This window comes from Hyla sarda, chromosome 4, assembly GCF_029499605.1.
Source record: "Hyla sarda isolate aHylSar1 chromosome 4, aHylSar1.hap1, whole genome shotgun sequence".
Lineage (NCBI taxonomy): Eukaryota > Metazoa > Chordata > Amphibia > Anura > Hylidae > Hyla > Hyla sarda.
Window position 1 is genome coordinate 180,389,026 of NC_079192.1, and position 25,515 is coordinate 180,414,540.

General features: G+C 41.2%; 1 protein-coding gene across 1 annotated transcript in view; it reads left to right on the forward strand.

Moving 5' to 3' along the window:
• The first annotated feature begins 788 nt into the window (after positions 1-788).
• The window catches only part of LOC130368773 (17-beta-hydroxysteroid dehydrogenase type 3-like), a 41,856-nt gene continuing 17,129 nt past the window's right edge, over positions 789-25,515 (forward strand). Inside the window, exons 1-6 of the mRNA XM_056572973.1 lie at positions 789-957; positions 12,371-12,417; positions 14,060-14,135; positions 15,445-15,555; positions 17,942-18,009; positions 22,522-22,566. Coding sequence (XP_056428948.1) covers positions 789-957; positions 12,371-12,417; positions 14,060-14,135; positions 15,445-15,555; positions 17,942-18,009; positions 22,522-22,566 — 516 coding nt within the window. The remainder of the gene's footprint in view (positions 958-12,370; positions 12,418-14,059; positions 14,136-15,444; positions 15,556-17,941; positions 18,010-22,521; positions 22,567-25,515) is intronic.

Sequence of the window (25,515 nt, forward strand, 5' to 3'; positions counted from 1 at the left end):
CAAGACGTGGTCAAGGTAACAGAAGGTCAGGGCAGGTGTCACACGTGCAGGGTCAGGTAACGGAACAAGGAAATCAGAAACACAGATATCATGCTGCCTGGTCGGTCTTGCCCCTCCTGACATCACGGACGTCACGCCCCGTCCCATAGACTTGCATTGAGGGGGCCGTGATGTCAGGAGGGGCAAGACCGACCCCGGCACATGAAAACAGCATTCAAAATATTTACTTCCGAATGCTGGCCAGTGGAGTACCCCTTTAATGTATAAAGTCTGTTATTCAGCAGTTGGTATGTAAAGGATTCAGTGTATCAAGTTAGCAAATCTGGTAAGAAAAAAAAGGACTTTTCTTGTGACCGATACAGCTTTCTTAAGATATTTGCACCCACATTCCTTAAAAAATAGTTTCCATTTTCCAATAAACAATTTACATTCCTCTATATATCACATATAAAGTATGGGAAAGTGACTAATATATGTAAGGCATATTCTGTATGAGTGGGATATTCTGAAATATAAACCTACTTCTTCCTGTCTGGTTCCCGGTTATATGTATTAGACCTTTTCTTCATCAGACTAGAGATTTTTTTTAGTATACCCTGTATTTCTGAAAATGTATGGAAAAAGTCTGTGCAATATATATTTCTATACGGTACATGTGTGCACTGTGAGCTTATGGAATGTCTAAGACAGATAACAGAGCACTGTGTATTGTAGTGTGTAGTACAGAGGGAGGAGGTCCTTGCCCAGCACTTCCCAGCTTGTCGCTTCACTCTGTATTTAGTGGCAGCATGGCAGGAGAGGAGTCTTGTTTGTGCACGCAGGGTTTTACCCTGTTTGGGATACTGGCAGCAGCTTATATAGTAATAACACAGGCATGGAAAGCAATATGTGGCCTGAGGAACCACCTAGTGTCCCGATGCATGAGGACAGACCTCACAAAGTATGGACGGTGGGCAGGTAAGAAACTTCTTGTATTGCTGTGACATGGTGCAGTTATTTAGTGGTGACAGGTGTCTGCACTGGGGTTGTATTTCTTTTTTCTAGGATGACTGCTTCAAGTAAATGCTGCACTGGAACTACAATGTATTGTGTATTTTTTATCGGGAGCATCATAAATATCTTTATACAACCAGTTGTTGTCTCATCCATTCAATACTTTGACCTTTTGCATCCATGTAGTTATGTGGTTCATTGTATGTAAATTAACTGCAGCACTTTAAGTGTGGGAACATCAGCGCCTCCCTGAGTCTATGGTGACCTTAAGATATACGTGACATGATTCTTGATATCTTGATTGTCATAAGAAATTAACTGTAGTCTATAGTGGACAAGTGTTCCATATGAGAACATTATTAAGTGTTTATCGTAGCCTGTTATTACATACGTTAAAGGGGTACTCCGCTGGAAAACATTTTTTTTTAATCAACTGGTGCCAGAGAGTTAAACAGATTTGTAAATTACTTTTATTTAAAAATCTTAACCCTTCCAGTACTTATCAGCTGCTGTATGCTCCACAGGAATTTTCTTTTCTTTTTGAATTTCCTTTCTGTCTGACCACAGTGCTCTCTGCTGACACCTCTATCCATGTCAGGAACTGTCCAGAGCAGAAGCAAATCCCCATAGCAAACCCCTCCTGCTCTGGACAGTTCCTGACATGGACAGAGGTGTCAGCAGAGAGCACTGTGGTCAGACAGAAAGGAAATTCAAAAAGAAAAGAAAATTCCTGTGGAGCATACAGCAGCTGATAAGTACTGGAAGGATAAAGATTCTTAAATAGAAGAATATTCCCAGGTCAGTTTTGATTTTGTTGAATGGATCTCCTTGAGTCTGTTTGTAGAAAGTAGTGTCTGAGAGGATTCTCAGGGCTTCATTATGGCACCAGTTGATTTAAAAAAAAATTTTTTCCAGCGGAGCACCCCTTTAACCCCTACAGGACCCATGATGTACCGGTACGTCATGAGTCCGCTCCCTTTCTATAATGCGTCATAGCGGTTCGGGCCCGGCCTCTACCAATGTCCGGGACCCATGGCTAATAGCGCACTGCACTGATCGCCGCGCCGCGCACTATTAACCCTTTAGATGCGGCGTTCAAAGTTGAATGCCGTGCCTAAAGTGAAAGTAAATCATTGCCGGTTAGCTCAGGGGACATTCAGGATGTCCACGGTGAAATCGCGGCATCCCGAACAGCTGTGACACAGCAGGAGGGTCCCTACCTGCCTCCTGGTGTCCGATCGCCGAATGACTGCTCAGTGCCTGAGATCCAGGCATGAGCAGTCAAGCGACAGAATCATTGATCAATGGTTTCCTATGAGAAATGTAAAAGATCAGTGTGTGCAGTGTTATAGCCCCCTATGGGAGCTATAACATTGCAAAAAAAAAAGTGAATAAAGATCATTTAACCCCTTCCCTAATAAAAGTTGAAGTCCGAATCACAAAAATATATCATTAATTAAACGCACGGTCAATGGGGTACGTGAAAAAAAATTCCAAAGTCCAAAATTGTGTATTTTTGGTGACTTTTTATATCATGAAAAAATTTATATTAATAAGAATAATATGTCCTATGAATACAAAAATTGTACCGCTAAAAACTTCAGATCACGGCGCAAAAAATGAGCCCTCATACATCCCCATACGCAGAAAAATAAAAAAGTAAAGGGGTCAGAAGATGACAATTTTAAACATATAAATTTTCCTGCATGTAGTTATGATTTTTTCCAGAAGTACAACAAAATCCAACCTATATAAGTAGGGTATCATTTTAACCGTAGGAACCTACAAAATAAAGAGCCATTTCGCCATAGATTTTTGGGTAAAATGGCTGATGTCATTACAAAGTAGAATTGGCGGTGCAAAAAAATAAGCCATCATATGGATGTTTATGTGCAAAATAAATTGAAAGAGATAATTTTTTAAAGGTAAGGAGGAAAAAACGGAAATGCAAAAATGGAAAAACCCCAGGTCCTTAAGGGGTTAAGAAAGAAAGACATAGTCTAACTATTCTGGTTTCATAAAAATAATAGTTGTATTATGTTTATTACCTATTGTTATTCATCAAAAAGCAAGAATTTGCTGAATGGTGATGGAGAAACAGCAATGTGCACATTTATATAGTTTTTAAGCAGCATACCATTTTGTATATTGTTCAACATAAAGAGAAAGAGAGACGGAATTGGTACATTAAATCAGCTGTGTGAACAAGTGCTGAGGTGCAATAATATGGATAAGTCCAAGAATAAAGGTATAATAGCTGTAGTGTTCGTAAAGCATGTAGATGAAGAGGCGGAGGCACTCACCGGTCCAATAAAATACTGTACTTTATTCCAACAGCAGCATAAAAACAGCAGGTGCATACACGTGGGACACCAAGGAGATAATAGCTATTTTGCGCAGCTAGCGCTTCATCAGACCACTCCTCCCCCACCTGTGTGACGGGATAAATACTCCTCCCTGCTTACGCAGGTGGGGGGAGGCGTTTACATTGTGTGACTTAAGACAGTGAATGATACATAAAAACACACAATAAAAACAAACATAACATGTGCAAATATTCAGGAGTAAATAAGCTTATACAAAACCGCTTAAGTCTAACCTGTCATTTAAACCTAAACTTCCTCCTGCTCTTGTGCGGATAATCCATTTAGTTTCTTGCTGCAGCAGAAGCTTGCGTTTATCAATCCCTTCTTTTATACCGACTCGCTCGATGTCGAAAAAACTCAGGAACTTACTATTATTATGTACTTTTGCCATGTGTTCTATTAATCTGGTGGAACCCTTTTTCGTTTTTAAAGAATGTACATGTTCTCTGAATCTTGTATTCATCGAGCGAATCGTGCAACCTATGTAAAATCTTCCACAGGTTCACTTGAGACCATACACTACATGAGAAGTCCTGCAACAAAAACGGTCTTTGAATTTTACTCGTTCACCTCCTACCACAATGAACTTGTCTGTGCAAATAAAATTGCACCAAGAACAAGTTCCACAACGGTGGTTACCTGGGGTAACGGAATTCTTCAACCAACATGTCTTATCAGACTTTTGAAGTCTGTTGTGGACCAACTATCAGAAATGGTTCTACACTTTTTGAAGGCAATTATAGGTTTTTGAGAGGAAAAATATATTAAATCTGCATCATTTTGTAACAGAGACCAATTGTCCAGAATGGACTTTCTTATCTTATGTGCTACAGGACTATATTTAAATTCAAACGAAAATCTACTATAATTTTCTCTATGTCTCTTATTTGGGTAAGTACTGTAAAGGTGATCTCTTCTGGGGAGTTTTTCTGCTCTAATTTTAGCATCTTGTATGATTTTAGGGAGGTAACCACTCACTAATAATCGCTGTTCATGATCGGCCTGTATGGCATAATCTAGAGGATCACTGTTAATACGTTTCAACCTTCTCCTGTTTGTGCAAACCATATCTCTTCAAACTGGAAAACATTACCTGTCAGAATAAATTTAAGAGAGTCACAAATTAAGTCTATGCAGAGGTTACTCTTGTCCGTTTCACCCAGAATTTCTCTAATAACTTCTATACAAATATCTTGGGGAATACTGGTATATTGGCTCTCGATGTCTATGGACATCAAGAGATTATTTTCCAGCCATGCCATACCTTCTAAAGACTGTAAAAATTCCGTAGTGTCCTTTACCAACATCGAGACTTCTGAGAGCAACAGACTTAACAACCAGTCCATAAACTTAGACAGGGGTTCTGTAAGAGAGCACACTCCAGAAACAATAGGGTGTCTGGGTGGGCTCTCTAGATTTTTGTGAACTTTAGGTAAAAAGTACCAATGAGCAGAAGGAGGAAATTTTGGAAGTAGTTTTTCTGCTATGTTTTTAGAAATTACTCCTTTCTCCATATAGGCTCTTAGCAAAGATCGCAGCCTGTCGATGAGCCTAGAAATGGGGCTCCCAGACAACCTTCGATAGTTGCATGTGTCATTAAGTTGTCTGTAGGCTTCTTGACAATAATAATCTCTAGTCAAAAGTACAACATTACTATCCTTATCGGATTTCCTTACAATAATGTCCTGTTTTTTAAGTTATCAAGTGCCTTTAGTTCTGCTTTTGACAAATTATTCTCATCTGCTGGATATCTGAAAGCCTGAATGTCTTCAAGGACTCTCCTGAAAAAAACATCAAGAGGACTACCATTTTGGATTGGGGGGCAGAATGAAGACTTTATCCCTCCCCTGAACTCAACAAAAAGCTGAGACTCAGGGGAGGGAACCATCTCCAGAATGTTCCTCTCACCCAATAATTCAGTAAGCATGTCAATACAATCCAATTCTGCAGATGCTGCTGCTCTGAAGGCACTGAAGCCAAGGGGACCAATGGTCGCCGGGATTTCACCTTCAGGACGAAAATTAGTTCTGACAGGTTTGTTAGAAAAAAACTTTTTTAAATGTAATTTGCGAATAGATTTATACAGGTCAATGACAAAATCCACATTATCAAATTTCTCTACCATGCAAAAATGTAACCCCTTAGTGAGAGCTACCCTTTAAGTCAGAGATGACATAATCAGTCAAATTTATGACAGTCAATTAACCCCCAGTCTGAGTATAATCAGGAGATATCTCTCCTGTTACCTCCAAGAGACCGACTTTCTCTTGTAACTTTTGTTGTGACCTCTTCCAACCTCTCCTCGTCCTCTACCTTCCCCCAAAAGGGTGACTCTCTGGAGGTTGGTGGGTTTGAGTGGATAAAGATGACACTGCCGGTTCCATCTTATGAATTGTTAGGAATTCTCTCTTCTGTGCCACTTGATTCAGAGTCGGAGGTCCAAAATTCGGCATGTTTTGACTTTCTTTTAAAGTTTTTTTGCTTGCGGTTATTCAGATATTTTTGGGGGTTGGTAAATAAAAAAAAACTTTGTTAGTATCAAAGTCCATCTTGTCTCGCATGAATTTGTCACTTTTGATCTATTTAATAGTAGCTTGCACTGCCAAAGTTCGTTTCTCAACTTTTTTCTGTAAAGAAATATATTGTGTCTCAGAAAGGTGACTCCGCAATTCGATTCTTTTTTTTATTCAATTCTTCCACAATGGTAGCATACTCCTTTTCATGCCTTGAGATGACCAATCGCATCATCTCTAAAGCATATTTTATGTGGATCTCCGTCCACTGCTGCATGAAAACAGGATCCTCTCCATACTGCGATGGTTCTTTGCAATGGTAGTCATCTTGATGTTTTTTTCAGGAGAGTCCTTGAAGACATTCAGGCTTTAAGATATCCAGCAGATGAGAATAATTTGTCAAAAGAAGAACTAAAGTCACTTAAAAAAGAGGGAGGACATTATTGTAAGGAAATCCGATAAGGATAGTAATGTTGTGCTTTAGACTAGAGATTATTATTGTCAAGAAGCCTACAGACAACTTAATGACACATGCAACTATTGAAGGTTGTCTGGGAGCCCCATTTCTAGGCTCACAGACAGGCTGCGATCTTTGCTAAGAGCCTATATGGAGAAAGGAGTAATTTCTAAAAACATAGCAGAAAAACTACTTCCAAAATTTCCTCCTCCTGCTCATTGGTACTTTTTACCTAAAGATCACAAAAATTTAGAGAGCCCACCCGGACGCCCTATTATTTCCGGAGTGTGCTCTCTTACAGAACCCCTGTCTAAGTTTATGGACTGGTTGTTACATCCGTTGCTCTCAGAAGTCCCGACGTTGGTAAGGTACACTATGGAATGTTTACAGTCTTTAGAAGGTATGGCATGGCCGGAAAATAGTCTCTTGATGTCCACAGACATCGAGAGCCTATATACCTGTATTCCCCAAGATACTTGTATGTTATTAGAGAAATTATGGGTGAAACGGACAAGAGTAACTGTCACGATTCGGCTTACGGGTAGTGGATCCGCTGTGTCAGCGAGGGATTGGCGTGGACCGTGCTAGTGGACCGGTTCTAAGAGGCTACTGGTTTTCACCAGAGCCCGCCGCAAAGCGGGATGGTCTTGCTGCGGCAGTAGCAACCAGGTCGTATCCACTAGCAACGGCTCAACCTCGCTGACTGCTGAGAAGGCGTGGGACAGAAGGACTAGGCAGAGGCAAGGTCAGACGTAGCAGAAGGTCGGGGGCAGGCGGCAAGGTTCGTAGTCAGGATGGATAGCAGAAGTTCAGGTAACACAGGCTTTGGACACACTAAACGCTTTCACTGGCACAAGGCAACAAGATCCGGCCAGGGAGTGCAAGGGAGGAGATCAGATATAGCCAGGGAGCAGGTGGAAGCTAATTAAGCTAATTGGGCCAGGCACCAATCATTGGTGCACTGGCCCTTTAAGTCTCAGAGAGCTGGCGTGCGCGCGCCCTAGAGAGCGGAGCCGCGCGCGCCAGCACATGACAGCAGGGGACCGGGACGGGTAAGTGACCTGGGATGCGATTCGCGAGCGGGCGCGTCCCGCTGTGTGAATCGCATCCCCGACGGCCATGACAGTGCAGCGCTCCCGGTCAGCGGGACTGACCGGGGCGCTGCAGGGAGAGAGACGCCGTGAGCGCTCCGGGGAGGAGCGGGGACCCGGAGCGCTAGGCGTAACAGTAACCTGTGCATAGACTTCATTTGTGACTCTCTTGAATTTATTCTGACAGGTAATGTTTTCCAGTTTGAAGAGATATGGTTTGCACAAACGGGAGGTGTGGCCATGGGTACACCGGTCGCGTGTATTTGAAAAAAGTTTTATTTTTTCAGGCAAAAATCCCTTTTCCAAATGTATCCATTTTTATAGAAGATTCATGATGACGTATTTATCATATTTACAGACACGGAGTCCTCTTTTGAGAACTATCGGGGACATTTATCATCGTTGCTTTGGTAAGCAAGTTCTGTAGTCATTTTTTTCTTGCTATTTATTTGCTTATGTATGACATATTTATCATACTATCACAGGGGGTTGATAAATTTGGCTTACATGAGCAAAAACCAATAAATCACTTTTAAATACCATTTTTTTTAGCACACATAAGCAAAAAACAAATAATGACTACAGAACACCACTTTGCAGCAATATATATATATATATATATATATATACATACATGTGTGTGTGTATTTATTACATTTTAATTACCACAGATTTTTCTACCTAAATATACTTGCTAATTTTTTTTTTTTTACTTCTTATTTCACATCCGTGTTTCCTGTGGACACCTTCGGATTCGGTGGACTACTTCGATGACCAGCGTTTTTCTTTGCTCGATATTAATAAAATGGTTAACGAGGGCTTGTGGGGGAGTGTTTTTTTGTAATAGAATTTTTTTAAAACCTGTTGTGTTTTTTTTCTAACTTTACTTGACAGGATTAGTAGTGGAAGCTGTCTTATAGACGAAGTCCATTACTAAGCCGGGCTTAGCGTTAGCCACAAAAACAGAAAGAGGAAAGAGCCGGTACCAACAGGCACGGAGCGTCAAAAATGGCGCTCCTGGGCCTAGGCGGTAACAGGCTGGCGTTATTTAGGCTGTGGAGGGCCAGTAACAATGGTCCTCGCCTACCCTCGTAATGTCAGGCTGTTACTGTTTGGTTGGTATTTGGCTGAGAATAAAAATAGGGGGGACCCTATGCGTTTTTTTCAATAGTTAATTATTTATTTAAAAAAAAACAAACACATAGGGTCCCCTATGCCAACCAAATACCAACCAAACAGCAACAGCAAGACGTTACCAGGGTGGGCGAGAACCATTGTTACTGGCCCTCCCCAGCCTAAATAATGCCAGCCTGTTACCGCCTAGGCCCAGGAGCGCCATTTATGATGCTCCGGGCCTGTTGGTGCCGGCTCTTCCCGGCACCCCTGTGGCGTTGGGTACCGGGGTAATAATTGGGGGTTAGCGCTAGCTGTTTTTGTGACTAACGCTAAGCCCGGCTAAGTAATGGACTCCGTCTATAAGACAGCTTCCACTACTAAGCCTGTCAAGTAAAGTAAGGAAAAAAACACAACAGGTTTAAAAAAAAATTTATTACAAAAAACACTCCCCCACAAGCCCTCGTTAACCATTTTATTAAAATCAAACAAAGAAAAACGCTGGTCATCGAAGTAGTCCACCGAATCCAAAGGAGTCCACAGGATACACGGATTTGAAATGAGAAGAAAAAAAAAACACAAAAAATGGGTTAGTACATTTATTATCACCTGCTCGCACATCTCACGCCCCGCACAACTACAACTCCCAGCATGCCCTTACAGTAAGGACATGCTGGGAGTTGTAGTTGTGTGGTGCAGGAGATGTGAGGGCAAGTGACAAGCTTGTCCCCTGCCCCCAGCTGCAGGACTACAACTCCCAGCATGCCCTTACAGTAAGGACATGCTGGGAGTTGTAGTCCTGCAGCTGGGGGCAGGGGACAAGCTTGTCATTCGCCTGCACTGCACAACTACAACTCCGAGCATGTCCTTACAGTAAGGGCATGCTGGGAGTTGTAGTCCAGCAAAGAGAGACACACACACAAACACACACAGTCAGAGAGACACACAACACACTCACAGACACACACACAGACGGAGAGTCACACACAGTCACACAAACAGTCACACAGAGTCACACACACACAAAGTCACACACAGTCGCACACACACACACACATAGTCACACACAGAGTCACACACACAAACAGTCACACACAGACAGTCACACACAGACAGAGACACACAGACAGAGATAGAGAAGGACAGAGAGACAGACACACACACTCACCCATCACGGACAGGCCCAGCTGAGGTGAAAGCCATGTGGGGGGGTGTCCTGTGACTAGTCCTGGCCAATCACAGGACCCAGCGGGAAATGTGAAATGACAGCAGGGGATTTTGGAGTCTGCGGCACCGGTATATGTTATAAGGAGCCCGGGCTGCCATTACTGCCTCCCCGCTACCCTCACTCAATAATGATGGGCACACTGATATACATCCCCCCCTTGTCTTCCGCCCGCACCGCTCAGCTCCCGCTGCTACAAGACTACAACTCCCAGCGTTTCCTCACTGTAAGGGCATGCTGGGACTTGTAGTCTTGCAACAGTTAGCAGACAGATGGGAGTTGTGTAGCGCTGGCAGGTGAGATGGGTGGGATGTAATTCACTGCAGTGTCCCTGTAGCGAAGTGAGGGTAGCGGGGAGAAAGTATGTCGGAGCCCGGGCGGCAGTAGCTTTTCCTGCTCCATGTTGGAGCTGGAGTAAATATAGTCAATTTTTACGGCCGTTGCGACATTTTATTGCGCAGCTGCGACTGTTGCAATTAATTAATACCTGACTAAAGCAAATCCATTTAGAAAAATTTACTACGTATGCAAGCTTGAATTTTCTTGCTTTTCTTCTTCTTCACGCAAATTGTTGCACGAAAACACACAGTCGCAGTTGCGACAATTTTGCAACAATTATAGTAAAGAAAACCTGACTAAACCCCTTGATAAATGTCCCCCTTTGTGTCTGACCTGAATTCTTCCAATGATATGAATTAAAAATTCACTTGGAAGATAGGCATCCATGAATTAGAATTCTTAGATGTTATAGTTTGCCTGAGTGACAGTAATCTTACCTCTGTTGGTTACAGAAAACCCACGGCATGTAATGCCTTATTACACTATACAAGTTACCATCCAGAACATGTCCGTACGGGATAACTGTATGGCAAATTCTTAAGGTTGAAACGTATTAACAGTGATCCTCTAGATTATGCCATACAGGCCGATCATGAACAGCGATTATTAGTGAGTGGTTTCCCCCCTAAAATCATACAAGATGCTAAAATTAGAGCAGAAAAACTCCCCAGAAGAGATCACCTTTACAGTACTTACCAAAATAAGAGACATAGAGAAAATTATAGTAGATTTTCGTTTGAATTTAAATATAGTCCTGTAGCACATAAGATAAGAAAGTCCATTCTGGACAATTGGTCTCTGTTACAAAATGATGCAGATTTAATATATTTTTCCTCTCAAAAACCTATAATTGCCTTCAAAAAGTGTAGAACCATTTCTGATAGTTGGTCCACAACAGACTTCAAAAGTCTGATAAGACTTGTTGGTTGAAGAATCCCGTTACCCCAGGTAACCACCGTTGTGGAACTTGTTCTTGGTGCAATTTTATTTGCACAGACAAGTTCATTGTGGTAGGAGGTGAACGAGTAAAATTCAAAGACCGTTTTTGTTGCAGGACTTCTCATGTAGTGTATGGTCTCAAGTGAACCTGTGGAAGATTTTACATAGGTTGCACGATTCGCTCGATGAATACAAGATTCAGAGAACATGTACATTCTTTAAAAACGAAAAAGGGTTCCACCAGATTAATAGAACACATGGCAAAAGTACATAATAATAGTAAGTTCCTGAGTTTTTTCGGCATCGAAGGAGTCGGTATAAAAGAAGGGATTGATAAACGCAAGCTTCTGCTGCAGCAAGAAACTAAATGGATTATCCGCACAAGAGCAGGAGGAAGTTTAGTTTTAAATGACAGGTTAGACTTAAAGGGGCACTCCAGTGAAAACCATTTTTCTTTTAAATCAACTGGTGGCAGAAAGTTAAACATATTTGTAAATGACTTCTATTAAAAAATCTTAATCCTTCCAGTACTTATTAGCTGCTGAATGCTACAGAGGAAATTCCTTTCTTTTTTGAACACTGATGACATCACGAACACAGTGCTCTCTGCTGACATCTCTGTCCATTTTAGCAACCATGCATAGCAGATGTATGCTAAGGGCAGCATGGTGGCTCAGTGGTTAGCACTGCTGCTTTGCAGTGCTGGGGACTTGGGTTCAAATCCCACTAAGGACAACAATAAATAAAGCGTTATTATTATAATAACGTCAGCAGAGAGAATTGTGCTCGTGATTTCATCAGTGACCATTCCAAAAAGAAAAGAATTTCCTCTGTAGTATTCAGCAGTTAATAAGCACAGGAAGGATTAAGATTTTTTGATAGAAGTAATTTATAAATATGTTTAACTTTCTGCCACCAGTTGATTTAAAAAAAAAATGGTTTTCACTGGAGTACCCCTTTAAGCGTTTTTGTATAGGTATATTTACTCCTGAATATTTGCACATGTTATGTTTGTTTTTATTGTGTGTTTTTTATGTATCATTCACTGTCTTAAGTCACACAATGTAAACACCTCCCCCCACCTGCGTAAGCAGGGAGGAGTATTTATCCCGTCACACAGGTGGGGGAGGAGTGGTCTGATGAAGCGCTAGCTGCGCAAAATAGCTATTATCTCCTTGGTGTCCCACGTGTATGCACCTGCTGTTTTCATGCTGCCGTTGGAATAAAGTACAGTATTTTATTGGACTTTTATTGCCTCCGCCTCTTCATCTACATACATTTTGTATATTGTATATGCTTTGGCTAAGTGTCTTTTTTCACTTTTTGCTTTGCAGTGGTGACTGGTGCTACTGATGGGATCGGAAAAGCCTATGCTCTGGAGGTAAGTGATTGCTCAGTATAGGAATATACAATGTATAATGAAAGTTTTCATACCCTGTAACTTTTTTCATATTTTATCATGTTGAGGCCTTGTGCTAAGAAAAAAAAATTGTTTCCCCGCATTTTTCTGCAGTCAATATCCCATGATGACAAAGTGAAAACAGAATGGTAGAAATTTGTGCTCATTTATTAAAGCAAAAACTACAATATTGCAGTGACATAAGTATTTAGACCCTTTACTGAATACTTAGTTAAAGCACCAATTAGGCGTCAATTACAGATTCCAGTCTACTTGTGTATGATAAACACTTACATTGCTTAACTCCAAGTGCAGTTGTGCACCTACATTGGAGTGGAGGACCTGCACCTATGGATCACAATGTGGTTTCACAACTGTGATTAATGTAAACAATGACATTAGCTAACCCTCAAAACTGATGTAAAATTGAGACATTAGCCAGTGTATCCTTATATGAAGGACACAATTGAGCCCGCACACCATGCCAAGGTTTCTCAAATGGTGCGGGTACTTGTGTATGATGCCACAAGGTTTGCACACCTGGAACTGGGGATTTTCTGCCTTTCTTCTCTGCAGATCCTCTCAAGCTCTGTCAGGTTGGAAGGGGCCATCTGTGGAAGCAATTTTAAGGTCTCTCCAGAGATGTTCAATTGGGTCAAGTCAGGGCTCTGGCTGGGCCACTCAAGGACATTCACATAGTTTTTCCAAAGCCACTCCTGTGCTGTCCTCTCTTGTTAAAACCTTTGGCCAAGTCTGAGGTTTGGATCAGGTTTTCATTAACCCCTTAAAGATGCCGCCTGTGTTTACCTTAATATACAGGCCCATATCTCTTTAAGTTTTAATAATTTTGGTATGCTTTCATTACGGGAAGCGACTCTGAGATTGTTTTTTTTCGTGACATATTGTACTTTATATTAGTGGTAAATTTTGATTGATACATGTAGCATTTTTTGTGAAAAACTCCAAAATTGCAAAGGAATGAAACATTTCTGGCATTTTTTTTAAAATTAGTTTTTGGGCATTCACTGTGCGGTTAAAATGCTCTTACACTGACACTCAGCATGTGGGATCCATCTATGGGGTAAAACCAAAAATAAAACAAAACAAAAAGGAACAGAATATGCAAATGAAACCACCATAGTGGAGGAAAACAGCCTCTCTTATATACTTTAGTGAAAATATATATGTAAAAAAAAAAAAAGCAACATTAAACAACAAAACAAACTAAACAAAGACATTGATGATGTGCTGCCTAACCATAGTCTGTACACAAAACTTGGTTGTTCCATAATGGGTTACTGCTGCTAAAGTAAAAGGAAAGTTTGAGGCATGCAGATCTAGCAGCTCCTATGTGCACATCTGAAAGAATGGATAGGATTTGTAAGCCATGCAGAAATAATGGAAGCTTAAAGAGGAATCATTGGGCCAGATGCTAACACTTGATGGTTGCTATGAGTGCAAAAAGGCACTAACATGAGATATACTTCACTCTTTCTTACCACAGTCATGATGAATGTGAGGTCCTCTGTAGAGTTTCTTAGGATACATCAAGTAACAACTTACAGACTTACAGATACATCCTGAAACATTTCTCATTTTTAACAATGTATAACTTCATTTTCAGCTTGCAAAACGAGGCCTGAATGTTGTCCTGATAAGTAGGACCCTGGAGAAACTGAAGAGAGTGGCTGCTGAGATAGGTAAAAAGTGATAAAATTACAGAAAAAATAATAAAAATAGAGGATTGTAAATTGAAATAGGCAAGCAGAATATATATATATATATATATATATATATATATATATACACAGTGAAATCTCCCTTAGCATACACCTTCCATTGGGGGACACCTCCCAATAGCGGACAGTTTTTGATTCCCCAGCATAGTCCCATAGGACTTAATGTACTTGCACCCTCTAAATAGGGGACATTCCTGATAGAGGTCGTGGACACACCCAATGGGGGACAAAGCATTCCCATTAGGGAACAAAACACTCCCAATAGGGGACAAAACACACTTAATAGAGGACAAAACACACTCAATGTGCCGCCCTACCTTGTACATTGGGCTGCCGTCAGGGGGGTACAGCCAATACCCCAATAAGTGGCTCAGGTTCCCAGGGGGCCCTGGCCCCTACTGGACCCCCCCCCCCTGTAGTAGCCCCAGCACAGTTGCCAAATCATCCCCTCATCCCCATGCCAAATCATCCCCTCATGCCAAATCATTCCTCCATTCCCTCATCCCCTTGCCAAATCATCCCCCCCCATGCCAAATCATTCCTCCATTCCCTCATCCCCTTGCCAAATCATCCCCCCCATGCCAAATCATTCCTCCATTCCCTCATCCCCTTGCCAAATCATCCCCCCCATGCCAAATCATTTCTCCATTCCCTCATCCCCTTGCCAAATCATCCCCCCCCTGCCCATGCCAAATCATCCCTCCATTCCCTCATCTCCCTGTTCTTCTTACATATTACCTGGTTAGCAGGCAGTGATGAGTGACGCTCCTCTGCTCTTCACTCAGTGAGGGTGACGCTCCTCTGTGCCTCCCTCAACAAGGGCATACGTGATGTATGGAGCGTCACTCATCACTGCTGGCAGCCCCCACTGCCCTCATTGAGGGAGGAGCAGAAGAGCATCACTCATCACTGCCTGCCGGCCAGGTAAGAAGTAGGAAGAACAGGGGGATGAAGGAATGGGGAATGATTTGGCATGAATGATTTGGCATTACTTTTCCTAATTAATTATATTGTTGAGATTTTTTTTAAAGCCTTATTACAGTGCAAAATTATTTATTTATATTTAGCTTTTTATTGTGTTTTATAGGTAATTACACTCTGGAGTAAGTACATAACAGTATTCCATCATTTAGAAAGATGTTTAAGCCTTTTTCCCCAATTGGGGACATCTCCCAATAGTGGACACTTTTTTATTCCCCGTGAATGTCCGCTACTAGGAGATTCTACTGTATAATCTTTCTGTGTACAATGTTGCAATATTTATTCACAGAGATGGAGACTGGACGCACAATTAAATATATTCAAGTAGACTTTACAGGTGGATCAAATATCTACCATAAGATTCAAGAAGAACTGAATGGCTTGGACATTGGAGTGCTGGGTAATTTACATGTTTATTACTATTTTTAACGTGATATAGTCTGGAAGTCTATTACTAAGGCCCAGTTGTAGGGCCAAAACGTGTTATGAATGTCTAAACTGTCTGTGCACCGAGGTGAAATTCTGCAATAAAAGCTACGTTCTGCAAGAATTTGCGCTGGACATCTTTTCTTCTGTAAGTCATCTTGACTGCAGATACCAAATTAATAATGTATGTAATGATATAGGAAATCTGTTAGATGGTTTCACAACTACCAGGTAGGGGTTTAAAGCCTCTTCACAGCCAAACCTTTAGAACATCTGCTTGTAAGCCAAGAAATGTGTGTGTTTTATATACGCAGCAAATGCCCACAGGGTGGAGTTGATAACCTTAAGTGCCCAGCATTTACATCCCGTGTTGCTGCCTACCACTTCCTCCTGCATTTGGCTGGCAGCCTCTGTGCTGTAGGTAAAGGAAATGCTGGGCACTAGTGCTGATCAGCTCATCCCTGTGGGCACTGTCTACTCATTTGTATACATCAAAACATGCTTTTTGCTTGGCTCTAAAGCATCTTGACAAATTCCACTGATAGGGTGTTCATAGTTGACAAAAGTTGTGGCTTTGTAGAGGCAAATGCTGGAACCACTAGAATGTTGTGTGGAATGGACAGAATGGCTGTAGTGCTAGAAGTCCAAACTGTGTAATCTGAGTTCCCACAATTTAGGGTTACATTTGACTGTGGAACGAAACGGCATTCAAATCAAAACAGTGAAAGATAAGAAGATTAAAGTATTAACAGAGTAAGGCTACTTTCACACAGCAGTATTTAGGTCAGTATTTGTACTCCAATACTATACAAACTATTCAGAAACTTCAGAGAATCAAAATACCAGAAATATTTATATCTCTTCCATGTTTGGGACCCTGGATAAAAAAAAAAAACTGATAAAATACTGACCTGAATACTGCCATGTGAAAGTATCCTTATGTTGCTCTCAGATTAGCAAACTTAGGTAGGGTTCACACCACCATTTGTGCTTCTGAGGCATGGATACGTCAGAAAAATGTCAAAATGACATGCCAAAAAACATGTGCTAAGTCATGTAACACATTCCACGGCAAAACACAAAACATGGCACTACACCGGGTTCGCAGTCCGAGTGAAAACTTGTATAGGCTCGGGAAATGACTTGAACGTAGTGACTAGCGGACTATGCTCGGGTCATTGAAATTAATGTCGCTCAGTGCCTCTGAGGCACAAATTGTGGTGTGAACAAGGTATTATTAACAAACAGATTTAATCCATATATTACCATAAGATCAGTGTTCACCTATTGGGCTATTTATTTAGGTGTATAAAATACCTGCATACCTGCTACTTTCATCTGTTTTGAGGATGCAAAAAGCTCAATCCATAGTGAGAGAAAAGAAATGTGTGTGTTGTAAGGCTGTGTTTGTAAGCCATAACACAGAAAAATGACCAAAACGCAAATAATAAAGTGGCTTTACAACACATGCAATGTAGATTTTAACTGTTTAATGTTGTCACGAGTTAACAAGTGACATATTTACCTTTAGGGGGTTTCACATACTTCAGTTTCTTGAACCCCACCAACTAAAAAACATCAGACACAAAAATGGTACTATAAGAAAGTTAATGATTTATTGTACATAAAATATATCACAAAAATATTAAAAAAAACTGCAAAAATTTAGTAAAAAAAGTAAAAATAAATGCATAAGGGTATATTCACACTACAGAGTGTGAACGGAATCTCTGAATTCAGACTGGCAGCCAGCGGCGGCAGTAGGACCGCGCAGCACTGCGACGTCACTATTGACGGCTATGCAGCACTCGCGGACTTCCGCGCAAAGAATGAACATGTTCTTTCTTTGCGCGGAACAATTTCAGCGGCGGAATTGTCCGCCGCTGAAATTCTGCAGTGTGAACGGGTCTCACGAAAGATCCATTCACACTGATGGTAATGTTCACTGTGCGGACTTTTACTCATGGAATTCCACGGGGATTCCGCAGTGTGAACATACCCTAAGGGTGAATGGACACCAAGTGTAGATGAACAAATCTGTTCTATAAACCCATATGGAGATAACCAAATAGTGATAAATAAGCCAAGACTTATGTAATACAATATAATAAGTGGTGTAAATTGTAGTTAAAAGAGTCCAGTCTGTGGAACACGGACAGCTTAAGATGCGACAAAATTATTAAAAGGCCTGCACCACAAATACATTTCCTCCAGCACAGTTTATCTACAGAGCAGTGTGTAAAATGCTGGTCTTCACTAAATCTGCCACTAAATGTTTTGTAATGCTCTATATCAGTGTATAAAACATGTTATTGACATACTATTGCTAGTTTAATATTACCAATTTTTTTTTTTTTAAGTAAACAATGTGGGTATGAAAATATCTGAAGTGGCCACAAAATATCTGGATGCCCCTAACCTTGAAAAGGTATGTTAGAATCTATCTTTTCCTAATTGCAAAAATAAAGGAGAGAATGTATCCATGTCCTACTCCTTTTTATGCAAAAATATGTTAAGACTTTTTGAAACTCAGTTGAACCTGTGAGTTCGTTTCCGCCAAGTGATTGGCATAAAAAAAATCCCACATTTTTGCGCAATGCTCAGTTGTACATAAATGTATGACTTTTTGACAGATTTATGCCACACTGGACACTTCAGAATACGTTGGTGGAGGGGCATGGCCACTGTGTCTCGTCAAATTTAGTATGATTTACTGCAATTAACTGGCATAAATCGTAGTTGAAATCTGTGCCAGCTCGGAGCTGGCATAGATTTCACTCTGCAGTTCACGGCCTCATAGTTTCAGAGCCTTTTAATAAATCAGCTGAAACGAACGATAGTGGGAGTTTACTAATAACCTGCGAGTGATCCGCTAGTCTAAGTAAATTGCCCCAATGCCACCGATGTCACACACACACACACACACACACACACACTAGAAAAAAGGCTCACACACACTAATTTACTGCAACAATTCTTCTTTCTTTATATAAGTATTCTTCAGTAATACAAAAGCAAAGACCAGTGTGGATCATGCAAAGTCCGCAGGTAGTTGCGAGGAGAGGTAGCTGGCTTCTTAGAATTCCACGTGCAGCTGCACTGCCATACTTCTTTAGCCTTCTCCGTTCACTGAAGGACAGGTGAGAACATCTGCAGACTGTGATTTCGCTGGGAATAGAGCACCCGGTCACCACACTACTTCACCCAGTGACCACTGTTCCCTTCCCTATTTTTTTGAATTAGACACACACACACACTGCATGGGTTAATGAAAGACTGTCCTATGAAATGCTGGCTCTAGTAAATCAGCCCCCCCCCCCCCCCAAGGGAGGAAAAAAAAGACTAATGACCAGAGCAGACTTAAAGGGGTATTTCAGTAAAAAAAAAAAACATTTTTTTTTATATCAGCTTGCTCCAGAAAGTTAAAGGGGTACTCCGCCTCAGACATCTTAACCCCCATCCAAAGGTTAGGGGATAAGATGTCTGATCGGGGGGTCCTGCCACTGGGGACCAACGCAAGCTCTGCAGCTGCACCCTGCTGTCATTACTACAGAGCAAACTGGCTCTGTGCATAATAATGGGACGATGCAGGGGATGGAGCATTGTGACATCACGCCTTGCCCCCTTAATACAAGTCTATGGGAGGGGGAGTGATGATTGCCACGCCCCCTCCCATATACTTGTAATGAGTGAGCGGGACGTGATGTCACAGGGGTAGAGCCGTGACGTCATGATGCTCCGTCCCCTGCATTGCCCTGTCATCACGAACAGAGCCAGTTTGCTCTGTAATGATGACAGTGAGGTGCCACTGCAGAGATCGCGGGGGTCCCCAGCGGCGGGACCTCCGTGATCAGACATATTATCCCCTATCCTTTGGATAAGGGATAAGATGTCTGGGGAGGAGTACCCCTTTAAACAGATTTGTAAATTACTTCTATTAAAAAATATTAATCCTTCCAGTTGCTGAAGTTGAGTTGTTCTTTTCTGTCTGACAACAGTACTCTCTGCTGACATCTCTGTCTGTCTCAGGAACAGTCCAGAGCATGAGAGGTTTGATATGGGGAATTGCTCCTACTCTGGACAGTTCCTGAGACAGACAGAGGTGTCAGCAGAGAGCACTGTTGTCAGACAGAAAAGAACAACTCAACTTCCGCAGCTGATAAGTACTGGAAGGATGATGATTTTTTAATAGAAGCAATTTACAAATCTGTTTAACTTTCTGGAGCCAGTTGATATGAAATTTATTTTTTTAATGGGAATACTCCTTTAAAACCCTTACAGAATGTTTGCTTTGTTGTTGCAGTTGTGAAGATGTGCCTAATATATCAAGTTATTAAAGTAGATGCATGATCTAATAATATGGTAGGGAATTTCTACTTCAACATCACAAGAACCTCAGATGATAAATTAACTCCAAAGACATTTTGTGGATGATACGCTAGCAGATTGTTCAGTTTACCCTCCATACAAGGATTTCTACATGCATGATCTTTCTTCACCTTGACATCTGTCATTGGGGCACAGTTTGGCTTTCCTTAACACTCATTTAGTGCCTACTTATATGCCTATAGAGTTGCATAGTCAATGACTCTCATTGTTAAAAAAGAAAAAAAAAAGAACCTAAAAAACAACATTGCACTTGCTATACAATGCATTTGGAAAACCTTCAGACCCTTTCACTTTTTTTTTAACATTTTATGTTGTCTTGAGCTAAAAATAATCAAGTTTCTCCATCTTTCTGCATTCAGTACCCTATAGTGACAAAGTGAAAACATGATATGAGTTATGTCCGCTAATTTATTGAAAAGTAAAAACTAAAATATTGTATATTGACATTGAAATAAGTATTCAGACCCTTGACTCAGTACTTAGCAGCTTTGGCAGGGATCACAGCCTTTAGTCTTCTCGGGTATGATGTTTGCACACTTGGGATTGGGGATTTTCAGCTATTCTTCTATGCAGACCCTCTAAAGCTCTGTTAGGTTGGTGGGGATCATTGATGAACAGCCAATTCAGGTCTTTTTAGAGATGTTAAGGTCAGGGCTCTGGCTGGCCTACTCAAGTATATTCACCGAGTTGTCCTAAGCTGCTCCTGTTTTGCCTTGGCTGTGTGCTTAGGGTCATTGTTTTGTTGTGATGTGAATCTTCTGCCCAGAGCACTCTGAATCAGGTTTTTATTAAGGATATCTCTCTACTTTGTTTCATTCGGATTTCCCTCAACTCTGACCAGTCTCCTTGTCCCAGCCACTGAAATCCTCTCACAGCATGATTCACTGTAGGGATGGTATTGGGCAGGTGATGAGCGGTGTCTCTTTTCCTCAAGACAATATACTTAGAATTGAGGCCAAAAAGTTTAAAGGGGTATTGCGCAATAGATATCTTATCACCTACGCAAAGGACAGAGGATAAGATGTCTGATCCCGGGGGTCCCGCCATTGGGACCCCTCACGATCTTTGTGTAGTACCCGGCATTCTGTACCGGGCGCTGCACCAGAGACGTCATGCCACACCACACCCCCTCCATTCAGGTCTAAGGGAGGGGGTGTGACGGCCCTTACGCCCCCTCCCATAGACATGAATGAAGGGGGCGTGATGTCACGAGAGGGCACAAGGGGAGTGGGGTGACATCACGTCTCGTCTCTAGAGCAGCACCCAGCACAAAATTACGTGTGCTGCACGAGGATCAAGGGGGGTCCCAGCAGCGGGACCACCACGATAAGAATTCTTATCTCCAATCCTTTGGATAGGGGATAAGATGTCTAAGGCCGGAATACCCCCTTAATTCTGGTTTCATTAGACCAAAGAATCTTGCTTGTCAAGTTTTTTTTTGCAAACTCCAGGCAGGCTTTCATTTAATTTTTACTTCGGAAAGCATTCTTTATGGCCACTCTACAATAAAGCCTTGATTGGTGAGGTGCTGTTTTTCCCATCTGCATACCGGATTTTTAGCGCTCAGCCAGAGTGACCATTGAAATCTTGGTCAACTCGTTTATCAAGACCCTTCTACCCCAATTGTTTGGTGGGGTGGCCATCTCTAGAAAGAGTCCTGGTTGCTCCAAACTTCTTCCATCTTAGAATGATCTAGGCCACTGAGCTATTGGGAGCTTTCAGTGCAGCAGAAATATTTTTGCACCCTTTTCCAGATCTGGGCCTCCAAACCATCCTGTTTCTGGTCTCTACGGCAGTTCTTTCTACCTCATGGCTTGTTTTTATCTCTGGAATGGTTTAGCTGTGAGACCTTATATAGACAGGGCTGTGTCTTTTCAAATCATATCAAATCTACTGAATTTATCCCAGGTGACTCCAATCAAGGTGTAAAGAAATAGCTCAGAAATATCTCATGATCAAGGGAAATGGGAGGCCCCCAAAAAGTTAAAGAGTCTGAAGACTTTCCAAATGCATTGCATGTTTTTTTCAGGGTCCTCTTATATTGAAATGCATACAGTAGCTGCTTACACTTTTTAACACAAATAAAAAAAAAAAAATATGTACAAAGGTATATCAGCCAAACATATGCCAAAAGAACATTCTGCAAATATGTTTTGGAAAATGTAGAGGCTATCAAACAAAGATTTCAGAGGGTCTATTTTATGTGTACTTAGGCTGGGTTCACATGTAGTTATTTGGTCAGTATTCTTAACCAAAACCAGGAATGGGTAAAAAACACAGAAAGAAGTGTCATTTCCACTCTTGTTTTGTCTGAAAATTTTGAGATAAATTCATATATTCAAACCCTGCAGAGCCATCAATAATACGAAACAAAAGGGGAAAAAAATTACCTTACTTGGGGCTTTTTGTGCTCCAACCTGCATTTTACTAATACAGTAGTATTATCATATCTATGATTCCATGTATATGCACATTTTTGTATGAAGTTTTTCTTCTAAAAATATTTTGTAATTTATATTTAACTTTTAACCTGCATTTCTGCCTTTTCCAGATGCAGGAGAGTACAATAAACTGCAATATACTGTCAGTTGTACAGGTAAATATCAGAAATAATTTTGACAAATTTATTTTTTTTAGGGGAAAATTGCACAATTTGTATCATACTTGCGACAAAATCACAAAATTGACACACATGCATACATGAATTTGGAGCACACCATACAAAAAAATTGCTATACCACATAGAACATTGCAAGATCTGGGCCTAACTGTCTTAATAAGTTGGAATATTTAATTCAAAGCATACAAAGAGAGAAAAGCACTGCTGACACTGCTCCAGGTGTATCAGAGTATATGGGCTACTGTAGAGAGAACAGCAAAAACTAAGTGGTTACTGCCACTTACCCATGTCTCATGCTTATTTTATGACTAACTAGCTGAGTACCCGGCGTTGCCCGGTTTTTCCTTCCTAATCCTTGTTGGACAGGAAAATAAACAAAGGAGGAAGCATTTGACTTCATATCCTGTCCTCATATATTGTTGTCATATCCCAACCCCATATCCCGTCCTCATATCCTGACCTCCTATCCCGTCATCATATCTCAACCTCATATCCTGACCTCCTATCCTGTCCTCCTATCTCGTCCTCCTATCACGACCTCCTATCCCAACCTCCTATCCAGTCCATCTATCCTGTCCTCCTATCCCGTCCTCCTATCCCAACCTCCTATCCCGACCTCCTATCCCGACCTCCTATCTCGACCTCCTATCCCGTCCTTCTATCCCGACCTCCTATTCCAACCTCCTATCCAGTCCATCTATCCCAAGCTCCTATCCCGTCCTCCTATCCCGACCTCCTATCCCGACCTCCTATCCTGACCTCCTATCCCGACCTCCTATCTCGACCTCCTATCCCGTCCTTCTATCCTGACCTCCTATCACGACCACGTATCCCAACCTCCTATCCAGTCCATCTATCCCAAGCTCCTATCCCGACCTCCTATCCCGACTTCCTATCCCGTCCTTCTATCCCGACCTCCTATCTCGACCTCCTATCCTGTCCTCATATCCCGTCCTCCTATCCCGACCTCCTATGTCGACTTCCTATCCCGACCCGTAATATGTGTAGGTATTGAAATATCGCCAGCCATACGGAAGTTATGTGGGAACATACATTTCCCATTGATTTGCATGGGACTTTAAACAAAAACCCCGACCCTCACAAATGGGGGTAGTTAAGGGTTAAATTAATTATCCTATATTTTGGGAAGTTATTGAGTAACATATATTTCCCATTGACTTGTATGGGACTTTAAACATAAACCCCGCCCCTGGCAAATGAGTGTGAGTAAGGGTTAAATTGCCTATCCTATGTTTGTTGTTGACATATAAGTAACATGTGTGCCAAGTTTCATGTTAATATCTTTAGCCGTTTGGACGTGATGCTGGAACATACACACACACATACGGGGAGATATATCAAAACCTGTGCAAAGGGAAAGTTGCCGAGTTGCCCATAGCAACCAATCAGCTTGCTTCTTTCATTTTGCAGAGGCCTTGTTAAAAATGAAAGAAGCAAGCTGATTAGTTGCTATGGGCAACTGCACAACTTTTCCTCTGGACAGGTTTTGATAAATCTCCCCCATTGAGTTTTATATATATATAGATATATAGCTACATAACTGGTGGAAAAAAATTCTGAAGCTGTAACATTTTATAAAAAAGCTTTCAATAGTTTAGCCTAAGCGTCTACAGACCATCCATTTTTTGATATAGAAAATAACTTTTATCAAATGAAAGAACCTGCCCAAATATAAACTGTTGGCCAAAAGGAAAGCATACCAAAAGTAGTCCCACACTATCAGCAAATGTATGGTGTGTACTAATACCAATGCCGGCTTCTTCCTCCTTACAAGATCCAGCAGGGAATAGCCCGGAGCATAGTCATTGAGTCAAGCTTAAGAACAAAGGAAGATCCAGCTGGTAATCTTAAATAAAAAGATTCTTCTTTATTGTGAAAATTTCAATAAAAACAGAGGGAGTCCACAAGCTCAGAGGTACGCAGACCTCAGGATATGACCCGTTTCGGTGTAAACACTTTAATCATAGATCTAACACATTGTACTCTGCAGCTGACTTAAAAACACCAAATAGGTCACATGACTAGTCCCACAATATATGAATGCCCCCACAAGTCTAACATTAATGACCAATCTGAAGAATAGAGGAAAATGGTAGAAAAAAACTTCTCCAGTTCTGGCGCTCAACCAAGGTTTGAAGTTTATTAGTAGGTTAATAAAATTACATGCAGCATTTGACGTGTTTCGGACCCATACAGAGCCCTTTCTTAAGACGTGAAGGTCACTGTTGTTTCAACAGACTTTGCATAAAATAATAGGACAAGCAAAAGAGACGACACAAGCTATATATATGGGATAAATCTCACCCCAGCCTAGACCGTTCACCACTGTGTTATAATGCCCTCCATGCCGCTGCTTCTTAGTGTATTTTAAATGGACACAGAAGAGCAGGTCCCCCCTTTATGTGTGTACAGTGTATGGCAGACATCATAGAGTTAGGCTTCACTTACTAGTTCAGGGACAACTGAAATTAGAGATTTAGCCTGCAGCACAGAAATCTAGTGAAAAATGCCATATATAACATACCTAAAATGAGGGGGGTACACTTTAAAGAAATTGTATAGTTTTTATAAATATACCTTATATATAGAGACCTACAGTAAATGTGCTCTATGTTTGTAATATACTGTACATTATATCAAAATGTTTAAAGTATCTATATAGAAATGTGATAAATATCTGTTTTATAGAAAAATTCTTTAATAAAAAAAAAACAGTTGAACTATAAAAAAAAAAAAAAGAAGAAATGTGACGGACCTAGGAACAAACATCAGGGGTGGTGCAAGATCTTTTGCCACCATAGGCAAAAGCTAATTTTGCCGCCCCCTTGACTCCACCCATTGGCCTGCCCTTTGACATGCCCCACCTTACCACTGGGGTGACACATTGTAACAAGCCTCCTCCAC